Genomic DNA, 27,394 nt, shown 5'->3' on the forward strand with positions numbered 1-27,394 from the left:
GTTTCCCCCCCCCCCCCCCCAAAAAACCCTGACCAAAATACTACTGCAATGTTTGACAACGACTTCATGAACATTATGTTGTGTATTACGAATGTTATGCAGAGCTGATGTGCATGCAACACGTTGAGTTACACATTAAAGCCATGGTATGTTAAAGAAAAAAAATCAAGGGAACCGAAATTACTTAACTGAGCACCCAATGAGACTGAAGTGATGCAGTATTAGCGAGACAAGCTTGCAGCTCTTGATCTTAATGTGACTGGATTCTCAGTGTTCCACCACGGGTTAGGTCGTCCCAGATGACAAATTAAGACTTTTTTAAAAGGTAATTTGACCTGAGAAACCAAGAGGGAAAGAAAAGAGGCACACACAAACACAGAGCAGGGCTTCTGCGAAGGACGTCAGGGGGAAGGGTTCAGATTTAAGCTTAAGCGCACAAGGGGTGGTTGGGACTTCATTCAGGGGCCACACTCATATTCGCTGACAGCTTCCACAGATGGCTTTGCATTCAGGGGCAGGCGATTTCGGAGCGGACAGACGAGAATGATCTGAAACAAAGAGTGATCTACACAAGACACCCACCACACAATACTTAAAAGATACGGGTTCTACTCATCTTATATAGTTTAAGATGCAAAGCAATAGGGCCCTGAGGCCAAAGAGGAATATGCTAGTAAAGCATTGCTGTTACTGATGATTTGAGGTTAACATAAGCCAGTTCCAAGATGTCATTTTGTCAACTACAACATTGCAGAAGTTTATTTAGAAAAGTTAAGCCAACATCTTACTACATGCTCCAGGTTAGAGGACTTCGCCTGAACCTTCATCTTGCACTCTGATTTCTGTGAAGAGAAGTGATACGCCCAACCAAATCCAATGCACACTAAAGCAACACATTTGCGCTGCATTTCAGACCAAATCAAAGCTGCGCCATGCACAGCTTTCCTCAGCTACTTAAATCTTTTGAAAAATTCACACAGTTGCGCGATTGAGTAATTTCATGTGACCAAACTGCCACTTGCACAGTTGCGCGAGGGCTAGCAGCTGAGGGCTAATTGCTCCAATCTATATACACACATATGAGACACAACCTGACTCCACTTGCTCAAACTGTGTGTTGGTTGATTTCAAAGGGCAGGATGATTCCTGTGTTGTCCTAGGTAGACTGCATTCTTCCTTTGGACTGTTCTGAAAGATCAAAGAGGCAGACAACACACACCCCTGTCCCCCGCCCCCCCGACACAGTATCGTAGAACTGACTATTGTTATCCTTACCCAAATGCTTTACTGCAGATATCAGAATCAAGGTCCATCAAATCTTCCCATTATCACAAGAGACTTGTTAAGAAAGCACAGCAGTGCCATTTCTATAGTCAAGTTGCTTCATTTCAAGAATAATGAGGGCAGTTGAGCCCATTCAAAGAAGTGACCCCTCTAGGGTTGATATTTTCTGCTTTCCAACATCAATATTTGATGGATTCAACTTATCTGCCTTCAATTTCCACTTTGAAAAGGATGTCTTTCGAGCCCAGGTCACATCCGTGCTCTACAAAGCTCCAAGTTTTAGTCATACCTGAAAAAGCACAAGAAAAGCTCCCCCACACAAGCCCCCAAAAAGAACAAATGCATACCAAAACTGTTTTCAAAAATCACAACAAGCTATGCATTTATTATGCAATAAGAAAATCCTTTACAGATAGTTCACTCATTGTATTATCAATACAAGGCATAGTAACTAATTGCAAAGGAATTGCAATGGAGGCATTTAGCCAGACAATGAATGTTAAGAGAAATGAGACATTTAGTGACCTTACGTGATGCTCGATGCGCAAGGAAACTTGTACATACAATGAGTTAGGAGAGTTCCTGATGGTCTCGGGTATTGGAAAGCGCACAGGACACAGCACACTGAAAAATGCAAAGGAAAAAAGCCTCTCTTCCCACAATACCCCATCCAAAGAAGCAGTACAGAACTACAAGACAATGCTGGCATTACAATACTGCCTTTGTAAGGACAACTTCGTGACTATGAATACAATTCACAAAAGATTGAATCGATTTTCCAGAAGAAGCATTCAAATACCGCAAGACTGAACGCGAGGGATTCCTTCCTTATGAACTGTAGACTTGGATGTAGATTTTTGAAGGGTGGGCCATATAACTTAATCTGCAAGAGTCACAAATAAACAGCCCCCTCCCAACCCCACAAAGAAACTTGGAGCCTGTATAGAATTGATGACTTCTAGTAAAGAGACTTTACCACACTCCCTGGGAAAAAACCCGAGCTTCTTGCTACATCAGGAGACTAGTTTTGAGGTCGCTATCCTGCGAGGCAAAGTGTCCACTTGAATCTTGTTCGGTGCACCTGGATGTTTCTTACTCAAGCCATTTTGCGTTGTAACATGGAGCTGTGAAGTCTAGGAAGAGACTGATTAAGGCCCCACAACCCACCCTCCCATTACCCACAAAATGTGCATGAACCCCCATTTTAAAAAACACATGTTCCAAATGGTGTAGAATGAATAAAATCTAATAGATTTAACACCAAATACCTTCCTACATCTCTTTAAACAGCAGTGGATGCACATGATCCCGATCCATAGCACTATAGTAAATAAGATGAGCTCAGCTGTACCGAGCTGCTAGCACGGGGGGGTTCTTTCGATGATCAGCTTTAGGGGACCATGCCTGTGAAAAGAAAAACTCGAAACACGTTTTTAAATCCCCCCCACCCATTCCAAATCTTTACTAGCCAGGATCAACTGCCATTTCAATACAATTTCTCTTGATTGTAAAAAAATACTGCATACAGTAGACAGCATTGGCAATGATGAGTTAATGTACAGGATAGTTACACCCACATGTACATCATTTCATGCATTAACTCACTGCTCGGGTTAAGAGGTAGATGAGGGATCTGTACCACTGAAGCGCAGCTGAAGCACTGAAGGGTTGCTGTATACACACACCCCCATCAAATCGGCCAGACGGGAGACCATCGAATCTCACACTCCAATGCTGAAAACTTCTTTGGGGGAAGACCTATTGAACAACAAAGGGACTGCCTCTCCCTCCGGCTGGGTGAACTACTTCTGATTGCAGGGGGGGTAGAGAAGTCCAATAAGATGTTCCTCTCGCCAGCACACTACCAAGGCATTCACCACAGCAGACACCACCACACTCATGTCAGTGCACAACGGGAGGGGTGACCACGGTACGAAACGACTTACACGGCTTGCCTGAAAAAGGAAGAGAAATCTGTGCGAGAAATTGTGTTCTACAACAGTTGTTTCTAGAAAGTGGTTTAAAAGCTAAATACCTGAGTGTGTTACAGAGATACCTCTACCCAATATACAAACCAATGCCTTGCTTTAAACGTGTGAAGCTAGAAGACACTTGTGCGCCCTGTCCCACCCACTCATCACTGGCTGGCTTGCTCTGGAACTGCTTCAGCGATGGCCACTGTGCTGCTACCCTGCCCTGTGCCTCTGGCTCCCTCTGGTGTACACTTTCGGCGACAGCTGCTGCAGCTTCTTGCTCTTGGGCCCCCTCTGCTTTCCCCTCTGGTCCTGTCCTGCCTGGATCAACTCTGGTCCTCCCACGCCCTCTGGTCCTGTCCTGCCTGGATCAACTCTGGTCCTCCCACGCCCTCTGGTCCTGTCCTGCCTGGATCAACTCTGGTCCTCCCACGCCCTCTGGTCCTGTCCTGCCTGGATCAACTCTGGTCCTCCCCCTGGTCCCATGGCCTCACGCCGCGCTGGTCCTGCGATCTTCCGCTAATATCTAAGTCCATTCGTTCTCATAACTCAGTCCATTTCACCGGAAAAAAAAAAAAAAAAAAAAAACCACAATCTTCTGTCTTCTCTAAAGACTTTTACATGTAGATGAATAAAACAAAGTCCATACAGAATCATCTGAGCCTGTGGTTGCTTAAGCTACTGCTCTGGCAACATAAGCTTTGACTCCTTCCAAGCTGCACTAAAACAGTAAAGCAGTTTCTTCTGTTATTTTTTGTTTTAAAAGAGTTAAATCTTCAAAACACTACCACTAAGACAAGTGCATGATTACTAAAACTGGAGTAACTCCAGAACTTAAAAAAGTATATATGCCTCATTGAATTTCAAAATGTTTGCCTCAATCGCATAACGTTAGACTGAGATTTAAGTCTGTGCCTCATCCACCATCTTTTTTTGGATTGTCTTGATTGCATCTTTGGTTTACAAACATTTGAGGAGTAACAGTTTAACCAGCTGCCCTACATTGGGTCTATTTAGTCTCAAACTGGCTTCTGTCTTTATTATTACTCTAATTGATATAACTTCGTCTCTTTAAATAACACACAGCTTGCATGTTTCTCACATTAACGTTAATGCACTTGCTATTTAAAGCTCTCTGGAGAAATCCTTGCCTGCTGCCTAGTCTGCTTTACTTGATTGACTTCGGTAACATGACGACCTTTCTATTCTGAGAGGTTGCTTTAAGGCCACGTCACTGGACTCTTGACACAAACCTAGCGCCTCACGTCACTGCCATGTTAACTTCAAAACAACAATCTCGTCGATTACAGTAGTGTAACTTTAAGCTGCCACTTAGTTATTTAAGAGGCATTTTCCTATTAAGAGTAATTAAAATACTTGCGGTTAGCATCGAGGCTGGTGCATTTCTGCCCGCTCCCTTTCCATCAAATGACGTCACGCATAACTCAAATCAACCAATAGCCGACATTTACAGAAAGCTAAGTCACTGCCGCCATCTTGGGCCAACAACCGTTACGAAGAAAGAAAACTTGGATTCGATTTCTTTATAAAAAAAAATATATATTATATATGACGTAAGAGGTTTTGTTTGATTAAGTTATTTTCTAACGTTCTGACAACGTCGGTATTTAAATTAGCCTATATTTGAGTCGCTTAACCTGCTGTTAGCTCGCTAGCCAACAAAAACTATTAAGCTTCGGTTTTAGATCAAGGCAAATTTTTGTTGACATTTGCCAACAGAAAAGTATATAAAAAAAAATATATATATATATAGATGGTAAAACTCTTGATTAAGAAAAACCCAAGTACTAACGGCAACGTTACAACGCGTCTCTTGATATGGAAGCTAACGTTATTTGCTGTCGAAACAGGGCCTAAATTAATGTTACCGCTCTGACTTTGATTAAAACACACTAAAGTCAAACACTTAACAGCTATCAAGCTAGGTAGAACAAATCTAACGTTACAAGTCTTCAATCCTAACATTCGAATCTCTAAGTATAAAAGAAAAACAAACAAACTGGGTTTAACCTGCGACGCCCCATACCGCGACGAATTCGTACCAGTGCAATCTGAGTTACAATGGCGTCACTTACGCAATATATACTGTTTGGGTGATTCGTCTATGACAAGAGGAGGTGTTCATCCGATGAAAAAGGTAGTCCCACTTTAACACACAAAGCGCTTACAAATGCTGATTTGGGCTTTAGAGTCTAATAATAAATCAATAAATGTGAGAAAATAAATGATAAATAGGGCACTCTGCCTACATTCAGTATTAATACATGAAGGGGTGCTCCCATTCAACCTGGCCTAGACAAGACAATGAGTTACTAAGTGTGATTGTGTGTTAGCATTAACAGTAATACTCACTATTTATAATCACATGAAAGAGTGTAGTAAATAATATTTCAATAAACACATTTCAACCCATTTTAGCTATTAAAACAGCTGACGTCACGGTAACGGCTGCGCGGATTCATCTCTTCTTGTGTGTGACACGGTCAGACAAACCGGATCAAACTAGATTATGTTTGAGTTGCCGGATCTACTTCCCTTTAACCGCAATGATATGCTGTTTGTGACTGACAAACAATACAAAAACAGCCAACTCATCTGGTTTCACATGGCTTATGTTCAGTAACGGGTTTTTTCCTTTTGACAGATTACTAGTAGTTTCTGCAAAAGATCCTGGTACTTTTTTCATCAAATGTAGCATGTATTATATTAATGTAGTTGTACACATTGTACACACCTTCATTATGTTAGTCTAATCTTTACCGTCCAATTCAACCTGTACATAGAGTGATACATACATTACAGTGTTCGTGTTGGCTGAAGAGTGTACGTGATAAAACTAGAAATATCCAGAAACATCCAGTGCCATAAAGTGTGCAGCTGTGGCAGGGTGGAAATTTACCAGGACTGAAGGCCAAAATGTGAGTTACTTTTATTCACCAGCAGAGGGTGCAGTGAGAAGACGTGCCATTTGTCACGTCTGTTTTTATGTACAGTCTATGGTCCTAATACATGAAATCTCCATTTCCCTATCATGTGTTTTCATCTACTGAACTGGTTTCATCATTGATTACAGTCTACCCTGGACAAGTCTGGGCAGCCTCCCTTATGTAACTATTCTCATCATACCTCTATGTCATTGATCAGCAACGGCCTTGTGTAGGGTGTTGTTCTCTGCATGAGTTTCAGCCCCTCCCAGCCTCAATGAATTGATCTTTTTCATGGTTGTTAGACAGGGTATTGTCCGTGCCGACACACACATCAGAGAAAGAGGCATCCTATTTCTTGTGATAACCATGCCACACCAAGGCCTTTCATGCTAAAGGCTCATCAAACCTTTGTGTGATACTTGCTAATCAAATCATTACAAAGGAGTTGTTCAGTGACTCAGGGGTGTTACAAGTTGGGAAGCCTATTCAATTGTAATAATGATTATATTATTATTATGTACTGCTGTTTCCTACATTATCAATAGCTTACGTCATGTTGACCACAATGTATTGATTCTCTGTTGTATAGTCTTACCCCCAGTGTTGGGAAGGTTACTTTGGTTACCGATAGGTTACCGATTACAAGTTACCCTATATAAAATGTAAATAGTAGTGTAACTATTTCAAATATTTTATCAAAGTAATATAACTTATTACATATAAATTACTTTTTGGTTACTTTTTTAAATTTCTAATGAATGTAACTGTAAACCATTTTCAAAAGACAGCTTAAGAGGCAAATTTAACTGGCAGACGGATGGCGCTGCAAATTCAAACATGAAAACCAAAACATCAGAATAGCATCAAACTGAACTAAATGGCTGTGACTGGAAATGGCAAAGGAAGACATTGAGCATCTGCGCGTAAGTTCATTGCATAAGTCACTACATGCAAAATGGTAGAACATGTTGTAATTTTTTCTGTTGTGCTATACAGTGCTGTAAAACTGTCCTATCCTTTTCTTTTCTGTATCACAATGTACAAACAGTAAAAGCATAACTGTGAATCCAATCTCTTGCAATGTATAACTTTGTACTGTTGAAATTTATATATGCCATACTGAACAACTGCAATGATTGAGAAAAACTGATACACTAAAGGGTTAGATGCCACAGTTAAAATAATATGACTTATAAATAATATGATAAATTACAAATTTATAACATCATATCACTCTCCCCTTGTAAATGTAATTATGTAGGCATCAGCCAGATGGTTATAGGAAACTTCTCAAAATCAATGGGGTAGCTGTGCTCATAGCTTTTTGTAGTAAAATTAATAACCATAGTGGAAAACAATGTAAATAAAAAATGCCACACAAGACATGAAGTTGAAGCACGCAGCAACACAAACATATGGGCAAACCCCACTTGTGCAAGTTACGTCAGTGGGATAAATGATCCCTGGTATAGATCCTGTGCCACAGGGCTCGGTTCGATTGTCTCCTGGATCAGGACAAAGGTCTTGCTCTTTCAGCTGGTCCAATGAGCGTCCAGCTCTTACATCAGGCGTGATGCAAAATCAAGCCACCATTCAGGAATTCATACATTCCTGCTCACAGGCCGTGATTGCATTATTCTGCAGCAAGCTGTTGAGGGAGACAAACTTATTCATGTAGGTAGAAACAAATCAACAACTGGATACTTTGCTGAAACACCTGGAGGTGTATCTTCTATAGAGACTATTGTGAGCAAACATTTTAAGGACTGAATCCCTTATTAGCTTGTTTAGAATATAATTTATTTTTCAGAACACCTCACCACACGCTGTACCTATTTGTTTGGTCAGAAACAGCAGTAAATTATTGTCTCGTCTCAAGTGAGGATCTCTGACATCGACAGACAATTTGTAGCCTTATAGAGAAAAAGATTGTCCGAAAAAAATCAAACTACAGCTGCAGAGCAGAGGAACCAGCTGAGTACCAACTTGGATCACCATCACCATCATCCTGTATAATCAACCATACCAGGACGGCATCCACAGCCTACCACCAGGGAAGAGACAGGTGATGGAGAAATTTTTTAAGCCTGTTCACAGCCCCTCTGACCCAGACGAGGTTAAGCCGCGGAAGCACCACCACCATCATCCTCTTCACCATCACCAAGACCCTCAGTCACACAGGTAGGACGGTTCATTCAAGTCTGCCACTTTCATGTCCACTGAGAGAGGTATTAAGAAATAACAGTCACATACATCCTGCAAATTGCCTTTATAGAGAAAAAGCTACATACATTATGACGTCATCTGCATTTAGAAATGAAACACTAAAGATTCTGGCAATAGGTTAATTTATATTATTTATTGTACAAAACATGTTATCTGCACATTTAATACTGATTGGTATTGGTATAAAGTTGCTCATATTCCTGTGTCCTTGTGTTGTAGGTACACAATGTTTGATGACACAGACAGAAATACAGATGGAAGCCATGGGCACCACCGTCACCACCAACATGGTCACCAGGTCCATGACAGCCCTCATCACGATGCCCACCATCACCATCAAACACAGCAGTTTCACCACAGTGAAGAGGATGAGATACATTACAACTGTGAAACACATGTAACTCTCTCCAGGGCTTCTTCCTCTTCCCTCTCTTCCTCTTCTTCCTACTCCTCTTTTTCCTCTTGGCACACAGAGGCGAGTGCAAATGATCCCTTCTCTCTCCGTCATGCTGAGCAGCCACAGCATTCCCTGTCCTGCTCCAACATCACAGATGTGCGCAGGGGCTTCAGGGAAGACCTCAGCACCGAGCCCATTGTCTTTGCTAGCATCAAACATGACAAGAAAGGCAGTGTTTGTAGTGAGTTAGGGAACACACAAAAGAGGGGAAAGCGGGGTTTTCATACTCTTGACCGATGTCACAGCAGAAGTGATGAAGCCCTTCTGCAGGGTAATGAAAGTGATGGAGAACGATCCAAGGTACCGCACATGAACTATGGACCTCTGTATAAGACAGCTAGTTTGAACAGAAGCCTGGCTTTCAGTGAAGAGGATATTCTGTTAGGGGTCTCCAGGGGCCCCAAAAGAGCGGTGTCCTCCATCCAGCTACCTGTCAAAAGCATCCTCAAAAACAAGGAGCCTCATGGTGACATTCGTAAGGCGAAGTCGATGGAGGTGCTGTCCCCAAGAGTTTCGAAAGGACAAGATCCCAGTGGACAGAAGGGGAGGGGTGCCACTCAAGTCCAGGTAGAGCAAGCTAGGACAAATTTTGTGCAGGGAAAATTACAATTCTCAGCCTTTCTAGATGAGATTACAAAACAGGTTATAAGTCCCTCAGCTCTCACCATCTTGGGTGTGAACAAAAATAAAATTACTGGGAAGACACCTGCTGCCCCAGCCCAAACCCCTGGCCCAGTCAAGCCTCAACTCCCACCCAAGAAGCACAAAGAGAGCTCAAGGGAGGAGAGGGAGCAGCACCTGAAACAGCACAGCAGACAGGAAAAAGCTGCTAACAGCAGCTCCTGGAAACACTCAGACTACTCCAATCATGGCAAACTGATCTCATATGCAGCTAAGAACCACCACAGTAGCCCCCCGCCTCATCATTACCCCGACTCCCCCAGTCAAAATACTCACCACGGAAACAGCCGTAAAGACAGGAGGCCGTCGCCCACTGGGAGCTCTGTGTCAGGGGACAGATATGGTAGATGTGGCCCTCACTTCACAGATGACACCAGCACCAGCCCTGAGCCCAGCCAGCCCAAACAACACCACCACCGCAAACAGCAGCAACATACCCAGAACTTCCCTCAGCACCAGCCTCAACAGGAGCACCCTGGCCTTGGGCACAGAGGGCCCACCAGCTCCCCTCCATCCTCAGCCCAGGGTGTAGGGCCAGGTCTGGGATCTGAATCTTCCTCCACAAAATCTGATTCACCCAGGGCCAGAGACACGGCCTCCACAGCTACCAGTCACAGCTCTAACATGAGTGGTCGACACCATTCACAGCATGTGGGGCACTCTAAACAACGCAGGGTGAGTCTAATTTAAGGTACAATAACATGAGACAGGAATGACAAATTTCAGGCCTCAGATCATGAATCTGAAAGTGAATCAATACAGCGCACATATCTTATTGCAGTCTATAAAAGTCAGGAAACATGAATAAGAATAAGGGCTTTGGTTGCTAACATCATGGTTGAAAACATATACATGTGTTTATATAGCCCACATATATCCAGTCCTAAATACATTATTATTTTGTTATACCTTTATAAGCTTGTTTGACTACTGTAATATGCCAATCTTTGATTGGCATATGACATCCAGTTTTGGATCACAGTGGAAATAAGTCAGAATAAGTGACAAATAAGGAATGTGTTATCCCTATGTCTTAGTCTGCTAATACAATTCATTTATATTCAGATAGGTGGTCATTTTAAAACATTAATCAAATAATAACATTGAAATTAAACAAAGGAAAACCTTAGCATTAAACCACAAATGGCCTTCAAATGGGGCATTTGTGAGAAAGACATGAATCAAATTGTGTGATGTGAGTCAGACTGCTGAAAAAGAAATCTGAAGGCATAGCACTTCACTGAAGAGAATATATCTCTCTGTAGAAAGAACAGGATGAGCATAAATGAAGTGTTTGCTGCTCTGTTGCAGAGACAGTACAGCTGAGTCACAGGCTGTGTGGGACGTGTTAAACACTGCGCATTACAAGCTGAGTCATTCTTCAGCAATGCAGCAGATGATAGTCTGTGCTTTTAGGGGAAACTTCCTTATAAACTACCCGATTTATCAGTTTAAATGCTATTATTGTTATGAAGGATCAGCCATGAGCTACTGTATGTTCTATAAATTGACAATGTAGGCAGAGAAAGTAACAATACACATCCACTGAGACAAACCTCTCACACTAGCTTGCAGTCGCAACAGCACTAGGCAAAATATGAGAGTGAGCTGGTGAACAACTATCACGTTACTCTTATGCAAGAATCTGCTCCAGCTCACACTCTCATGTACTAATAAACACACACACACACACACACACACACACACACACACACACACACACACACACACAGAGCAATAAATAACATTGCCTCTTTCAGTGTTGTTGCTATCCAGCATTTGCTCTCGCAGAGTTCAATGAATTCACCATACACTCATACAAAGGGGAAAAATCCCGGCTACAGTGTAGCTTCACAGAACAAATCGATTCTAGTTGAGTCCATTTCCGGACATCGGTCTGTTATAACTCAATAGTTTATTAAATCTGTCATGTCCTCAGTAATGGACTGACAACACATCCTGGGTGTACTCTGCCTTTACTGTAACACAATGCATGCTGGGTTAGGCTTCCATGTTCAGTAACCCTGAATAATAATAAGTGTATATAGAAAATGTCCTTATTCTTACTTTTTATTGTTTATTTTCTTTATATGTCTATGCTGTTTCACCTGCAGCACCAAACCTGGAGTCATTTCTGCAAATGTTGCTTATATGTTCTTGCAGATTTAGGGACTGGAATCAGCAACTTGAAATAGCTTTGTTGGACTCTTAAATATCTACCGTGCATGTTGTATTTAGGTAGTGACATGTTTTTCATTGTGTTGGCTCTACTCCAGCACGCTGGAATTCAAATGAAACAGTGACGTTGAGGGTGAAGTTGTAACGTTCAGAAGGGGTGCTTAGGGAGTGTTCACATTCATATTGGGTGAACAGTAGAGAACTTGTCGTCTATGTAAAACATGGGCCGCAAGTTTTACACAAGTCATGGAAAGTGGCTGTAAACACCCTCAAATAAAAGCTTCACGTCATTGTTTAATTTTCAATCCAACGTGCTTGAGCACAGTGCCAAAACAAGACTGTCCAAATATTTCTGGACTGCTCTGTCGGGCTGATCTTTGCACTGTATGAACAGTAGATAGACAGAAAAGATAGATAGATAAACAGATAGATAGAATCTTTACTGTAAATACTGTACATACATGTGTAATGCTGTGTGGTAAACAAGTAAACGCTAGTATTTAACCCTAAATAACCTAATGTCTCCTGTATTATGAGTATTAATTACATTTCTCTTTATTCTTCTATTCTTTTTCTAGGACACACTGTGTGATGCTGACTATCTACAGTAAGTATGTAATAATATCTCATTCTGTCCTCTCTCTGTGTGTCTTGTGATGCGTCAGTGATTATTGATCACACTAATGAGCATCCTCTCTCCCTCCACGCCTGTTTTAACAGGAGGAAGAGTAGTTATGGAACACATTTATATAACCCACTCTATGTCATTAGTAAAAAGTATGACAGAGAAACTAAAGAAAAGATAACATAAGCACCAAATGAAAACCCTCCTATATGTAATACATGCACATGTCCACTGATGCAGTCTTTCCGGACTAATCCTCTAAAATAAATTTGTGGGTTCTTTTTGGTGTTGGGCCAGAAATCTTTTGAGTCTTTGTTATTTTCATTAAAAAAAACACATAGATGCTGAAGTGCTGATTGACACACGTCTGTAGTTCTGTAGCTGAAATATTACTGGAATACAACTTATATAGCAGCCATCTTTGAGTTTGTTTGAGAGTCAGAGCCATTTTCATGAGGTATTTATATAATTTTTAAGTCTTATCTTGGATAAATGGATTTTAAATAGATTCATAAAATGGAGGCATATAAGAGAAGGCCTCACCTTGAATGGTTCTTGGGGTTATTACTGCCAAATGATTGACTGTGTAAATTCTGGGCCTACTGTATATTTATATAATATATAAAAACAGCAAACATTTGAAAATATTGGTCTGGATGCAAGAAGGCAACACTTCTAAATAATCTATATTCTGTGACAAAACACCATCTCCCAACATTCCTCTGTGTTCAGGGCGCTGCAGGAGGAGAATACAGATCTTCACCAAAACTTGTTGCAGACTGTGGTTTGCATCGAAAGCCTGGAGATGGAGTTGCAGAGGACTAGGGATGAGCTCAGCCATGTCAAGGAGAAATATAAAAGGTTTGTGATCGTAAACAGAACTAAATTCCACATGCATGATGAATTAACATTACAGATATGCCTATGACTAGTGTGCACAAATATATACTGTAGATTACTTGGGGCAGGAAAGCATGCCATTATGATGTGATGTGAACACCATACACATATTGACTCCAGAGCCAACTGTAATCAATAGTCAACATATGGTTTAACACAACAGTTTCAATAGATAAACTGATCCATGGAACATACAGCATAAAGGCCACACATTCTTCCCTGTGCATTTCTGTGGGTGATTTGGTTCTGCATTGGCATGTTTCACCTGGCCAACAGAGACAGGCGGACCTGTCTTTTACAGGCATCTGTCCTTTCCCTTCACACTCACCAGTGTGACTCTTGTTGTGACCTGAGCCCTATCAAGCCAGTATTTGTCACTGCACACAACCGGTGCAGCCCACCAGGCACATACCACACATTCTTCAACAGACCAGAGCAACCAGTCACCACAATGGTCCCCAGTTTGGTGTCAACTGTTAATAATTCAGTGGGAGAGTTTGTGGCTGCCATTTGGCCTGACAAACAACTGTCTTTCATACTAGTGCTTTGACATCATACTAATACTAGGTCTTGTAGCGTTGAAGGTCTTATGGTGGTCTTTTCTTATTTTTTCTCTTTTGTATCTTATAGCCTTCTAGAGACCCACTCTGGGACCAAGGAGGCCAATAACCTGCTGGGAGAACACTTGCATATAGCGGTGAGAAAGCTTGCATGGAGATGAGATTGCCACATGCAAAATGATAAAAGAGGGATCTTGTCTCACTACATTAACAAAACATTAGGTATTGTCATGTAAATGTCACCCTATTGTATGTGTGTGTGTGTGTGTGTGTGTGTGTGTGTGTGGACAGTCAGAGAGCCTGAGCAGTGAGAGGAAGTACCTACTAAACCGTGTGTCTCAGCTGAGCTCAGAGTTGGAGGATGCCCACAGGACCATGGCAGCCCTGGAGAACATCAATGTGAGCACACTGCCATCTGCTGGACATCAAGCACACTTCCACATACAATAAATGTCAACAGATAGCACTTAACTAAATACATCATTATGATGGATCAGTCTTCTTTAATCCTTGGTTAGATGGGTCATTTCAATATTTGAAATTTAATATTATGAAACCACACCACCCCGTGTCCCTATTTTCACAAAAGGATATGTTTCAAACACAGACATGTTTGCAACTGAACTTGTGTTTAAGCCTGCTCCTCCTAGTATCTCAATTTGATCTCAAAGTAGTAGCCACCATGAGACCATTGTTTTGTATACCCAGAACTCTATACCCATGTGTGTGAAAGCATGAATGGATTATTGAACAGGCCTGCTGGTCACAGGCCTAGAGGACCTATGTATGACAGGCCCCCAAAGATAGAGATTTATTTATATTTGCCTATATTTTGTATTCCTAAATGAAACCGCTGCACAGTGCTTTCTTAAGCTAAGCCTACATTAATATTAGTAAATCATATAATCTGCACCACGTGTTTCCTTACTCTATCTACTAATTCTGCAGTAAAATATCCCTGACTGTGACTGATACGTTATATATGACTTTATCAGATTGTTAATACTTGTGCATCAATGTGTGAGCATCATTTTACTGTCTTAGCTGGTTGAGGTGGAGCTAGTTTAAAGTATTTTATATAGAGTTTGCTTTAGTCCAGTGGTTCCTAACCAAAGGGCCCTTCCTGAGGGTCACAAGATAAATCTGAGGGCTCCTGAGATCATTCATGGGAGTGGAAAAACAAAAAACATTTCTACTAATCCCTAGTCCTCTAATCAAATTGATATTTTCTCAACTTTTTGTGTCAAATATTTGATCTTTTGAACAGGTACTAAAAATGAAACCATGTGAGAATAGAGATACAGGATATCTCTTTAGTAGAAGTGGTAACAACTCATAGACCTCTTAAAGCTGTAACATGTAGTGGAGTATCTCAAAATTAAGAACAATACTAAATCTACTTTCCACCACTGGAAGTTTTCAAACAATAGCAGCATATTAGATAACCAAATATGGAGAGATGCAATGCAAGGGTAGTTACGAGGGGAGTTTCATTTGTCTGTGCCCAGGGGCCAGTCTCATAATCTGTTCTTGTGTGCAAGAGTGAATGAATTTCCATCCATGTGATGTGACCTGTTCCAAGTGTTGTATCTGAGGTTGCACTCCACTCCTGAAATGACACCGTAGGTCAAACAAGTATTTCAAAACAATTGAGGCAATCAAAACTGATCGTGCGCTGGAGGAGATCCATTACAGAAAACTCTCAGACATTTATGAAGTGATGTTTTTCCTTCTTTTGCATGGCTTGAATTCAGAGTAAATGTTGGTATTTGGTGTCTCAACCTCAGGTACCGTGCTTAATAAAGGAGTTACTGGAGAAGCACTTTGATTCAGCTGAGGCCATACAGAAGTTTCTGACGACCTCTGCTCCAATCAGATATCCTGACACCTCTCCACAAGCACACGGCCAATCCCACGCTCCTCAAGTGGAAGAAGCAGCACCTGATTGGTTGATGAAATCAGAGGCAGGTCCGCAGAGGGTCACAGCTTTCATACCATTTAAACAGGGAGTGCAAACAGCAGGAACTGAAAATAGTCTCTTAGGCCAGCATGAGTCTAGCCACAGCCCACCTTTCTCTGTAGCTGACATCAGTACTGCTATCTATAAGAAAATGGCTGCCAGTTATGGTGCCAGGCCACAGTCTCTCTATCCCCAAAGCCAACCACAGCCTCAACTGGGCACTAACCACGCTGACACCCCTCCAAATTTCCAGCAGGCCAATATGGGTAGTGACAGCTGGGGTGGGAAGGGAGGGGTGAAGGTAACGCTTTTGGAGCAGGACGTTGTGGATGTGACCTCCATGTCAGCCCAGCAGATCCTGGATGAGTTCATGCAGCAGCTGCAGACCCGTAACGAGGCGGGTGCAGGGAAGGAGCAGCAGGGTGGGCAGGAGTGGGTGGGAGGAGCAGAACAAACAGGCAAAGTGGCAGACTGAAAATGTAATGGAACAACATGGCAGGATGAATGTCTATTCTTATCTCACTGCATTGAAATATATACAGTATTTATTCATATTTGTCATTGCTGTCAAATGCAAACATAGCAAAGTAGCAGTTTTGCTGAAGCTGAGACAGTTTTGTTGTGTAAATATAATGTACTTTAAGGTGCTCAGAGAATTTTATAGACCAGCATCCAGAAAGGAAAAGGAAGGAAATTCTTTGCGTGATGAAACTAGAATTTTCCAACATTTGTACGAGTACAAGAGTTTCACAAACAAAAAAAGAACCATATTAGAAAAGCAACTCACATGCAAAGAAAAAATCTGCATGAAGAAAATTGCAACAGACCAATTAAATGCCAAAATATAAAAAGAAATATAGAAAAGTAACATGCAGTAATGTAGAAGATAAACTATAGCTAGCTATTTCTAAATATGCTTTCTAAATATATCTCCATTTAAGTGGTCATTTTAACAATGTTATTTACTATTTTTGTTCCTTTCCCCTGTCCCCCAGACAGCATGTTGATCAAATGAAATGTCATCTGAATACAGAGTCTTCATTTTCACTATTGACTGAGAATGAAAATTGCCTCTGTGCTTAGAATGGTGCCGGTGTGAAGAGGTGAAATGACAAAATACTCATCCAGTGTTATCTGTCAATTGACATCATGTTGATGTGAAGAATCACCTTTTTTTTACAAAAAAAAAAATGCCATTTTAAATAAATACATGATTTGTTTTGAATTGAAGCAGTTCTTCATTTCGGCCCTTCAGACATAACAGCACAATGAAAGAGAAGATAGGAGACGTCAAGGTCTTCTGTAATTGGTGTACTTAATAACAACAGGTCTGAGGTTAGCATACAGTATTATTCAGCAACAGTAGCCTCTTCTCAAGGTAGCTAAAAACAATTGTATGTGAGATGAATCAGTTGATATAATTCAATAAATTGCTGTTGAATGACGAAGACTGATATAACTACCTGAAGAATGATGCTAACATCCTTTTCAAATCCAGCACAAGGCTGAGAGTCCCACTAGAAGTTACATGTCTGCTTTCACACTCTTATCAGTGAGTTCATATTAGTCATCTTTAAACAACAACCTGTTGTACCATGAATGGAAATTCCTTTTTGTATTTTACTTTTATTAATCATCACAAAACTAGGCAGAAATAGCTCTTTAAGTATTAACACAGACATAATCTCATTTGTGTTTGTTCTGTATATTTGTGAAGAACACGTCTTGAAATGGGGGAAGCACATTGGCTGCTGATATTCAGAACCAATCAAGGAAAACTGCTAAACTGATATGGAGTTAAGAACATTTACTGATTTATGTGAAATTTAATTTTAAATTAGTAGAAAATGTAAACTGTATTACTTTGTGTAAATATTTCACTCTGTGTATGTGTATATATGAAATATAAAATGTGGTGGCCCCTTCCTTTCTAAAAAATAATGTAGTAAGATGTAGTAAGTTCAACAAAAGTATGCAATTAAGAGACATGAAGTTGTAATTATGCAAAGGTATTGTTTCAGTGCAGATTGGATAGAGTGCAGCAGCAACATATTAATGTTATTTTAATCTGTATAGCCTCCATCTCTCATTTATGTTCATTTTACCTTCTGAATTATGCAACTATGAATGCTGCTAGTCTACATCAATTCAACATGTAACTGTGTTATTACAGCTGTTCTACCAATAAAAATAATCATCTTAAATTAATGCAACATCTCAGATTACAGACGTCTGTTCATTATTCATGCTTCTCTTTCTTCAACAATCATAAGGAATAATCTCTCTAAATGTAACAAACAACAAATGGGCATCTTTGATATTCTTACCCTTGATCTTAGCTGCAGTAAAAAATATATTTATACTTAATTTGCTGCAAGAAAGAAATGTTGGGATCTCCAAAATCCCCAAGACGTATTTGCTGAGGGTCTTGAATATCCATTTTGTTAAAACCAACATTTCCATCTCTCCCACTAAAGTAGTGGTTTTCTGTCATGCCTCCCTTCAGAAGACAAAAAAAGTTCTTTCCCTGCCCCACCCCAGCAAAAGTGAATTTCATTTTTTGTCAATGGTTAACAATGTAGGCGATTGAAATAAACAACATTAAGGTTAAGAAAATAACCTTGCCAGCATCAGAGCACTTATGTTTCTTTATGTCACCATATAAATGCAACTTAAGATCTGCTCAACATCCACGGCCGCCCCAAAGTGGCCCTCCGACCCCCAAGGGGGGCCCACCGCTGTTTGAGAAACACTGCACTAGAGGGCTAAACAACCTTACCAAATGTCTCAATCAATCTCACTATTTAAAGACATCACTGGAATGTGATTAATGGAGGTGCGGTAAAAGAACATTATAGCTGATTTATGCATACGAGGTGAGACTTTGATTTATTTCTTTTTTTGTTTGGTGTGTCATAAGAGGTGGCAGCACAAAACTGACTTCAACCTAACTATAGCTCTGACTCAAGTTGTCATAAATACTTATAATAACAGTTTAATCCTGTTGATCCAGCCCCACCAAGCCTCCCTGTTGCACTGTATTCATAATCCCATACAAGCATAACTCTCCTCTCCAGTGTGTTACTTTACCTCTACATGACCTAGCCTCTGCCTAACCCTCCTCTGCACAATCAACACTTCATTTATGTCACGTCATTAATCAGTGGATTTGTGGTGTAAAAATCAATACAGGTTTGTGTATCAGAACTTTATTTTTCTTCTCCCAGTTATTATCTCAGGATCCCTCTCCATCCTTTATATTGTGACCCTTTGGTGGTGCCTGACCCACAGGTTGGGAACCACCAGAATAAACTACCTCACTGTATATAACGTAGCTAAAATAATTCTTCCCCTAAACCAGCTAAGTAAAAATGCTGCTTACAAATTGATGCATCAATACTTACAATTTAATAATGTCATACACATATAAGATACAGTTTTTCTCAGTCGCTTTGGGGCATGTCTCGAATCATCCTCAACATTTGCAAAACAGTAAGTGCATTTCTCGAAAACAAGTAGTACAAACGGCACATCACAGTGGATTACCCGCAAAAGCCCTTAACTTGCTCAAAATCCTTAGTCTATCTCTCAAAAGTAAATATTTAGGTCAGTGAACTTATCAGTGCCATCAGAATCACAAGTCCTTGTGTCATTGTTTACGAACAAGATAGTCAAAATCTTTAGCCATGTTGTCAATATAACAGTGTATTCTGTATTTTCTGATGTACACTTTGTACAAGTTTTTGATGACAATGATTTAAAATGCACAAGGCTGGAATCACAGAAAGACAAGACTGATATACAGCACTGCATAGCACAATGGTAAAAATTACTACATTAGAAATGTAAGCATGGGTTACACCCCTTAGGCTGACGTTCCTGTCTGTTGGGTCATGGATTCTCTTCATTCTATCTATCTATCTATCTATCTATACACACACACACACACACACACACACACACACAGACACACACACACACACACTCATTGACTGACTATTTGCACTATTCAATGCTCACTATGTATTGCTTCTGTTTACTGTGTGTGCTATTGTAGTATGTTGTGATATGTTGTCTATTCTTACTTTGTTTATGATCTGTACGAAACAACATTTCGTTCAGCTGTATACTTGTATTTGAAGAATGACAATACAGTTTGACTTTATTTAACTTTGATTTTTGATAATGTGTTCAACTGTTTTGCATGTAGTGACTTACACAATGAACTTGTGCCTAGATGTTTTGGGGGGTAAGATTATTCAACAGAGAACTGGTATAATACATTGACATCAGCATGACATAAGCAACTGATAATGCAGGAAACAGCAGACAATTGTACATAATCATTTGCATCAGTGTGTCAAAGCATTTGATGTGATGTGCGCAAGTGAATAGATGATGTGGAGGTTGAACAATTAGTTTTGTGAAATTTCAATTCTAATCTTAGAAATGCAAAAAACTGTAATATATCAGTTACAGGATTTTCTGCAGAATGAGTACTTTTACTTTTGATACTGTAAGTTAATTTAGGATTCTGATGTAGGACTCATACTTGTACTGTTAGCTTCTGCTCTGGTCTATTGCACTTCCTACTGTCTATTGCACCTTGGCAATTTGCACTATTTACTGCATTATTATTACTGTTTACTGTGATTGTTACTGTTTACTGTGTATTTTATTGTGTGTATTGCGTTAATGGTTGATGGCTGTACTGCTCTGTCTATTGTAGTATATTATGATTTGTTGTTGTTTATTCTTGGTCTGTACGAAGCAACATTTTGTTAAGCTGTATGTGGAAGAATGGCAATAGCATGTAGACAGAAGTTGACTTGACTTGTATTTTCACACTGTGTACTGACACTGAACATTTGCCAGCAAATGAAGTCAACCCTGGGACTTTAGCGCTGTTTGAATGTAAATAAATTAGATTTGCTCACTCATTGTCCCACACTCCCACATCTCATGATATTGCAACAATTTAGCCTCAGCTAACTGTTTCTATGATATCTACTCTGTCTCTGAGGCCTGTGCAGATGAGTTTCAGGTAAATCCACCTGTCATAATAGTCCAGCAGTCCCTCCCATACTACGTGTCTATTAGAACAAGTTTGCTGATCAGACACTGGCCTGCTTTCCCATTGGCCCCTGGATTTTAATAGGATCCCAGGGACTCGGTTGGGGGGATTACGGCTCCAAACTCTCGACTTTGGCCAGTCTCTGTGTCCTCCAACCATGGGTACAGCGGTTTAGGGGGGCGCCGCACATGCACAGACCCAGAGGGGCGCCATCAAAAGACAACATCACGTCAAGACGAAGAAATCATTGGTTTCAGCTTGAAGGGGGGGCTTCGGCTGTGTGACCAATCAACTTTGGGGGAATAACTGTCATCTCTGGAAAAAGGAATATCTCTTTTGTTTCATATCTCATAATTTGACAACTTACTGACACATTCCCATGGTTTTGCTGCTCTGACTTGGATCATAAAACATCTTTTTGGGACAATTTCAGCATCCAAGTGAAAGCTTTTGGATTATCCTCTGAGGTTGACTGTGTCCCATCTAAGGGATCTATCTGCTTATCCCCTCCACCTGGAACAACTTAGATGAGCTCAACCTGCTAATAACTCACCAAACAACAAGTGCAAGGCCTGCATTGACCACTGTATTTCTGCAACATTGAAAGCACCTGCTTGTGACCTCTGTCGGGTTTGTCTCTTTACATGAAGCTGGCCTCCTCTGGATTGGCACTTTTAAAAAATATTTTTGATCAGATTTTACTGAACACCATCCTCTTATTCCTTCTACTTTCCTCTTCTGTCTTTGTGTTGATTAGTGCATAGTAGTGAGCCATGGTGCTGTTGAAGATGAAGTTCACCCAGCAGCGGCGGGTGCGTCTGGCCCAGGGCCTGTGGCTGCTGTCCTGGCTGGCAGTGTTTTGCGGGACCTTCATCTTTTGTCTGGGGGTTTACCTCAAGACAGAGCTGCTCCGTAGGGCCGAGGTAGAGAAAAGGAAATATACTCACAAACACACACAGAGGAATGCAGTGCCAATTGAAAGACTAGAGAGCCACGTCTAAAAGCACTGGCATTAATTATACAAACATGACTTTATGTGCTTAGACTTATGCCTTTGCTCCTGGTGGTTTACTGAGTCTGCTGTGCTGCCGCTTATCAGTGACTTTTATTCAAACTCAGCTCTAGAGTTAAATCCACAAACACAAACATGCAGCACACAAAATACTAGTGTAAACACACACAGAGTGACACTCAGGCACATTCGTGCATGGTAAGTCATGAGGACATAGTGTGTTAAATGATTTTGTATATATGAAAAAAATCCCCCCAAAGTCATTGGGGTTCAGTGTGTATTGAATTTGGATAATGTGACTAGCAGGTGAAGGTCATGACCTCTACAAGGATGCGTTTGTTCAAGGCAACCAGGCATTGGGCTAGATTGATCCCTGATTAATTTGGATAGGTTGGATGCATTGATATCCAGCGGGCCACACAGGAAAGCTGCAGGCCATGAACACAGATAGTTATTGATGTCCAGCGAGAGAACCAGATTCCAACTCTGTTGTTGAGTTAGTGTAGAGATGGCTTAGATGAGTGAAACTGCATTGTGACCAACAGAATAGTGTCAGGATGTGTCAACGATTCACAACAGCTTAATCGTCTTTTATACTATCTAAATACAATTCATTCATTTAGACAGTTTGTTTTGCACTCTTGCACTTTTATGTGCAAAAAGATCATTGACAAAACTGATTATTCACCATTGAGCTGAAACGATTTCATCTCAACGAGCACCCAGAGGCTGAGATGATTTGTCCTCACTGCCACAGTTGGCTGGACAGATATTACAGGATCATTATGTTAGAAGGTGACTGTATTGGGCTGAATTTTTTAATGGCAATTTTAAAACAACACATTGAAGCAAAGGTGCTTTTACGGGTGACAGCCTTTTGAAAACTCAGCCAATAATAAACTCAGTCCATAATTGACTTTTGCTGCATCCAGGGCAATGAATTAAATGTGTCATCATATTGCTGTAGTAGCCTTTGCATCCAGTATATCAGCAGCTAATTGAATCACTTGGCTGCCAAGGTCATTTTTGGAATAGATAAGGCTAATTGAATGCAGGAGTATTACCTGCTAAAGTGGGTAGAGGAAATGGCAAAGTGACCTGTGGTTGGCTGCTGCTCTTGTGGCTGCTATTATCTTTGACTGTGCTCTTCCTTTCTTGAGGTGATGGACAACACAGAGATCCACGTGGTTCCCAACATCCTGATGGTGGTGGGCCTGGCCTCCATCGGCACCAACTGGGTTGCAAGTCGTGTGTGTCAGGACTCCTTGGACGCAAGCCGCTTCCCCCGTTGGAAAGTTCTCCTGCTGGCTTGGTTTGCTGTAGCTGCACTACTCTGTTGTCTGCTCATCGCCGTGGTGGTGCTCAGCTATGCCCTGCAAGGACGATTGGAGGAGTCACTGAAGGTGGGGTCACTAGGCCGGGTAATGATTAGAGGGTGACTGGGCAAGTGGTAGAGTAGGTGTCAGTGGGTGGCCTTCTGGTAAAGAGATACATCCCATAACAAGATAGTATTTTCTGATCCTAAAGCAAAACACAAAACGAAACTCTCAACCCACTAACTTGCTGTGGCTGAAAGAAAGAGCTGACTGTCTAAAACGAATGATGAACATGGGGGAGTTTAGGGGATTTGGGCAAGAAAGAAAATGACTATCCCATATTCCTGTAAACTGAGCAATGGGTGCAGATAAGAATAAGAAGAAAAAGAAACGGAAAAGAAAATTAAACCAAAACAGTGCAAAACTATGTGTGCATTTATTAGTATTTAAGAAAACAGAAAAATGTTCACCATTTGTTGTCATTTCAAATGTATTTCTGAAGACATTTAACCTACAGTGTAGTGAAGAATGGGAGCTCTTGAAAACAACATTTTTGCCCTAAAGTGGAGTAAAACCATTTCCAAAAACATCAGAATCACCCCCCTCCCATCCCCTTTCTATTTTACTTTCTCTCTCTGCTGTCAGGTCGGCCTGAGGAATGGTATTCGGTTCTACAAGGACACAGACGTGCCAGGCCGCTGTTTTCAGAAAGAGACCATCGATCGTCTGCAGATGGAGTTTCGCTGTTGTGGGAACACCAACTTCAGGGATTGGTTTGAAGTTCAGTGGGTCAGCAACAGATACCTGGACTTCACCTCCAAGGAAGTCAAGGAGTGAGTGAATCACAATAAGGGGATGAGCAAATTGTGAGATGATGAACTAGAAAGAGAAGAAACTGGACTGATGAAGGGTACACAAGAAAGAGAAGAGATAGAGGTCTAGATTAATGACTGATAAATAAACTTCACATCCAAAAAGGTCAGACAATATGTTATAGAGGAAGGATGGAGGGATGCTGGGAAAAAAAGAATGATGTAAATGTAGAAGAAGAGTGCTTTAAAAATGGATCTGGCCTTTTCTTTTGGAGAGAATGACAATTAGATGAAAAGGTTGGTCATGAAGCAAGCAGAGGAAGGTTGGTCAAAGATGAAATAAGTGAAAAGGAATGAGTAAACAGAAAGGATGTGACATGATGACACTTGTGTAGAGGCACTGCTCATTTCTCACTAATATTAAGTGTGTATGGAGCTAGAAGTCAGTCAGGCCTTTAACCTGTCTGAACATTTCTGTGCTTTACCACCCATATAATGGATGTACCTTCTTCTTTCCTTCCTTTCTTTGTCTCCTCTCTACTCTCTCCCATTCTGTCTTCTTCTAATCTGTTTCCATCATCTGTTTTCTCTCCATCCCTCCCTCCTCTTTCTCTAGTCGTATCCGGAGTAACGTGGACGGTCGTTACCTGTTGGATGCCGTTCCGTACAGCTGCTGTAACCCCGCCTCCCCTCGTCCCTGCCTGCAGTACCACCTAACAGATAACAGCGCACACCACAACTATGACTTCCAAACAGAGGACCTGAACCTGTATAGTCGCGGCTGCAGGCAGGCTCTGGTCGACTACTACATGGGCTTGATGAATTCAACTGGTCCTGGTGTGCTGTCAGTCATCTTAATTCAGGTGGGATACATGATGGCATAAACAACACTTTAGCTATTGTGTAACTGTGGTAAAATATAGGAAACAGCACAGTATACAGAATTTTCCCGGGGCACAGAGTGTTCATTGGTTTGATGTTTGATGACCCCCAGAATTTTAAATAATGGTTGTCTACTGACGCACAGAGTACCATGACAACCGACAGAAAGAAAACCTCCCTGACACACACTGAGCTCTATCGTTCAGTTTTTTTGCCAAATGTGTTGATGGCACATTCTCTTCAAATAACAAGCAAGACCTCAGGCTGGAACAGGGCGCTCACATACATATTTAACAGTGCATCATTACACACCACCTACAGCTCATCAAACAATCTATACCTTTAAATGCAACAACTCAGTATGGTGGTTTTTCTAGTCCACCATGAGAGGGATAGATGGCTGCCATGTGAAGAGTAAAAAGGCCTCAAGCTGAGCTGGACAGCGTCTGATTTTCAAGCAAAAGCCAAAACCTGCTTTGAATCATGCAGCCCCAGATCAAATGAAAGAGGGAAGAGGAAGCATTGATCAAACTAAAAATATGTTGTACAGCACTGACTGTGTCAGAGCTTTTTTTATTTTTTGCTTTATTAGGACTGCAGCAGTGCTTACACTTCAGTGTTTGGATGTCAAAGTATGGAGACGTGAAAACATTTTGTTTAAGGGACTGCATGAACATTATTGGTGTGGGGAGGGCAGGTTTGACCTCATGTTATAGTTGATGCAGACTTTTGTGAATGTGAAGTTTTCCCTGACCTTAACCTTTACATTTAACCTTAATATGTAAAGGTTAAGCTTTTGTTTGACTCTCTATCTCATCTTCGTGTATGCAATCCTGCAGTAAAACATAATTATTGATATCATAATGTTGATTCTTCCATGGCCAAAGTGAATATATTTAATGAATTGTGAGCCAATGGATGTTTGTCTTTTGAGTGGCTGACTAATAACTACAGACTAAGAGCAATGTGTGCAAATATGTGCATCCTTCAAGCTTAGTTATCAGGTTAATGACAGTTGGATTTGATTACTTTTTGAATAAATTTATGGCCAGACTTATTCAGACTTCCCTTTTATAATATCAGTGTTAATAAATCTGTGATTTGCCATCAAGGACTGATGTAACAGTTGATGCTTCTCTTCAGACATCAGTTTTTGTAAGCATAAAACCATTTGACTGTATCATTTGGTAACAAACACTGCATGCTGACAGTGATTTAAGATGCAGTTTTTACCACATCTTCATTGTTTTTTTTCTGTCCAGATGTCAGTGCTCCTGAGCATGCGATACCTGCAGACGGCCGTGGAAGGAGCCATGGTTCTGGAGGACCCACTGGGAGACAGTGAGGGTTTTCTCCTGGAGAAGGGTGTGAAGGAAACCTTTGAGGATGTCAAAGCCAACATCCTCACCATGATAAAGTTCGCGCAGGTTGACCCCACCACCGAAGACCCTGTCCCTGAGGGTGCAGACGCCGAGAAGGCTGCTTCCCCTGCTCCTGACAGCTAGAGGGAAAATGAGGGGGGTTCTTGGTTGTGTGAGTTGGCTGGTGGCGGGTAGAACACCTGATTTTGACACATTAGGCTTGATTTACGCTCCACCAATGCACATGGCCAAAACAAGGCAACACATAATGAATCTTATCAGGCCCTGCACAGACATCACAAACATCTCCTTGGTGCAGGAACTCGTGAATGTGTAACCAACAGAGAACCTGTTCAGGAGATGTGTAGTACTTTTTGTTGTAACTAGAAGAGAGTACATTCTGTGTAAATGGATGTAGGGTTCACACACAGACAAATATTTAACACATTTTGATGTTTGGCTCAAATTTGGCACAATCACGTAATGCTAAAGTTCATTCAATGTGCATTTGTATTATTCATCTCATAGCTGTAGAATTTGTACTAAACTGCACTGAAATGCTTAGGAACCTGTTAAAATGGCACATTAATTATATATTAAAGGTAGAAGGTTTTAACTGCTTTGTAGTGTCGGCTTCCTTTTGTACAGGTAACATAATAGAGGAGCGAATTCCCTGAGTAGGGGTTATCTGAGTTGAGCAAGAGGAGTTGGATTATGTGTGTCTGTTTGTGTGTAGATGTGCATGCAAGTGTGGTGCCCTATATGAAGCTGTCATCTTGTCTATTCTGGCAGCTCTGAAACAATCTGATAATCCTGGTGTAGTTAATCCCAGAACTGTCAGTGTCAGCACACACTGACAGCACACAGGAACGCACTACAGCACACTGATACTACGTGTTGGAAGTTATTTCATAAAGCAAAGCAGTTTTTAACTGCTTTTTATTTGCAAAGAACAACATGGTTATCTGTGTGCTCATTCTTCTTAAATAAAAATCTGTCACAAAATAAGGTCAATGAATGTTTTATTTTATTCATAAGAACATGCTTTCAGTGGTTGCAGAAAGACATGTTCTTTAATTATAAAACACAGAGAATGATAGAGTGATGTAAGTTTGGTTTCAGGTTGAGACAAGTCCTTTAAAAAA

The 27,394-nt window shown here is 40.9% G+C and overlaps 2 protein-coding genes across 2 annotated transcripts; both read left to right on the top strand.

Annotated features, from left to right (window-relative positions):
- Nucleotides 1-3,455: 3,455 nt before the first annotated feature.
- Nucleotides 3,456-16,267, top strand: si:ch211-276i12.4. The gene is made up of 8 exons (XM_046031484.1): nt 3,456-3,698; nt 8,235-8,386; nt 8,651-10,244; nt 12,326-12,354; nt 13,105-13,233; nt 13,903-13,969; nt 14,124-14,231; nt 15,620-16,267. The coding sequence occupies exons 1-8, from the start codon at nt 3,456-3,458 to the stop codon at nt 16,265-16,267; spliced, it is 2,970 nt and encodes a 989-aa protein (XP_045887440.1).
- Nucleotides 16,268-21,639: 5,372 nt separating this feature from the next.
- On the top strand, nt 21,640-26,412 carry rom1b (retinal outer segment membrane protein 1b). The gene is made up of 5 exons (XM_046030987.1): nt 21,640-21,789; nt 23,039-23,281; nt 23,840-24,027; nt 24,623-24,869; nt 26,151-26,412. Exons 1-5 carry the CDS (start codon nt 21,640-21,642, stop codon nt 26,391-26,393), a joined length of 1,071 nt encoding a protein of 356 aa, XP_045886943.1. The 3' UTR covers nt 26,394-26,412.
- Nucleotides 26,413-27,394: the final 982 nt, after the last annotated feature.

Source organism: Micropterus dolomieu, linkage group LG19 (genome assembly GCF_021292245.1).
Source record: "Micropterus dolomieu isolate WLL.071019.BEF.003 ecotype Adirondacks linkage group LG19, ASM2129224v1, whole genome shotgun sequence".
Classification (NCBI taxonomy): Eukaryota; Metazoa; Chordata; class Actinopteri; order Centrarchiformes; family Centrarchidae; genus Micropterus; species Micropterus dolomieu.

Bases quoted from the DNA above. Each gene is read 5' to 3' on its own strand.
- si:ch211-276i12.4 (XM_046031484.1), top strand. From the start codon at position 3,456: ATGGCCACTGTGCTGCTACCCTGCCCTGTGCCTCTGGCTCCCTCTGGT. The intron at 3,699-8,234 runs GTCCTGTCCTGC...CAACCATACCAG, and splicing joins TGGTCCTCCCACGCCCTCTG to GACGGCATCCACAGCCTACC. The intron at 13,970-14,123 runs GTGAGAAAGCTT...GTGTGTGGACAG, and splicing joins GAGAACACTTGCATATAGCG to TCAGAGAGCCTGAGCAGTGA.
- rom1b (XM_046030987.1), top strand. From the start codon at position 21,640: ATGGTGCTGTTGAAGATGAAGTTCACCCAGCAGCGGCGGGTGCGTCTG. The intron at 21,790-23,038 runs GTAGAGAAAAGG...TCCTTTCTTGAG, and splicing joins AGCTGCTCCGTAGGGCCGAG to GTGATGGACAACACAGAGAT. The intron at 24,870-26,150 runs GTGGGATACATG...TTTTCTGTCCAG, and splicing joins TGTCAGTCATCTTAATTCAG to ATGTCAGTGCTCCTGAGCAT.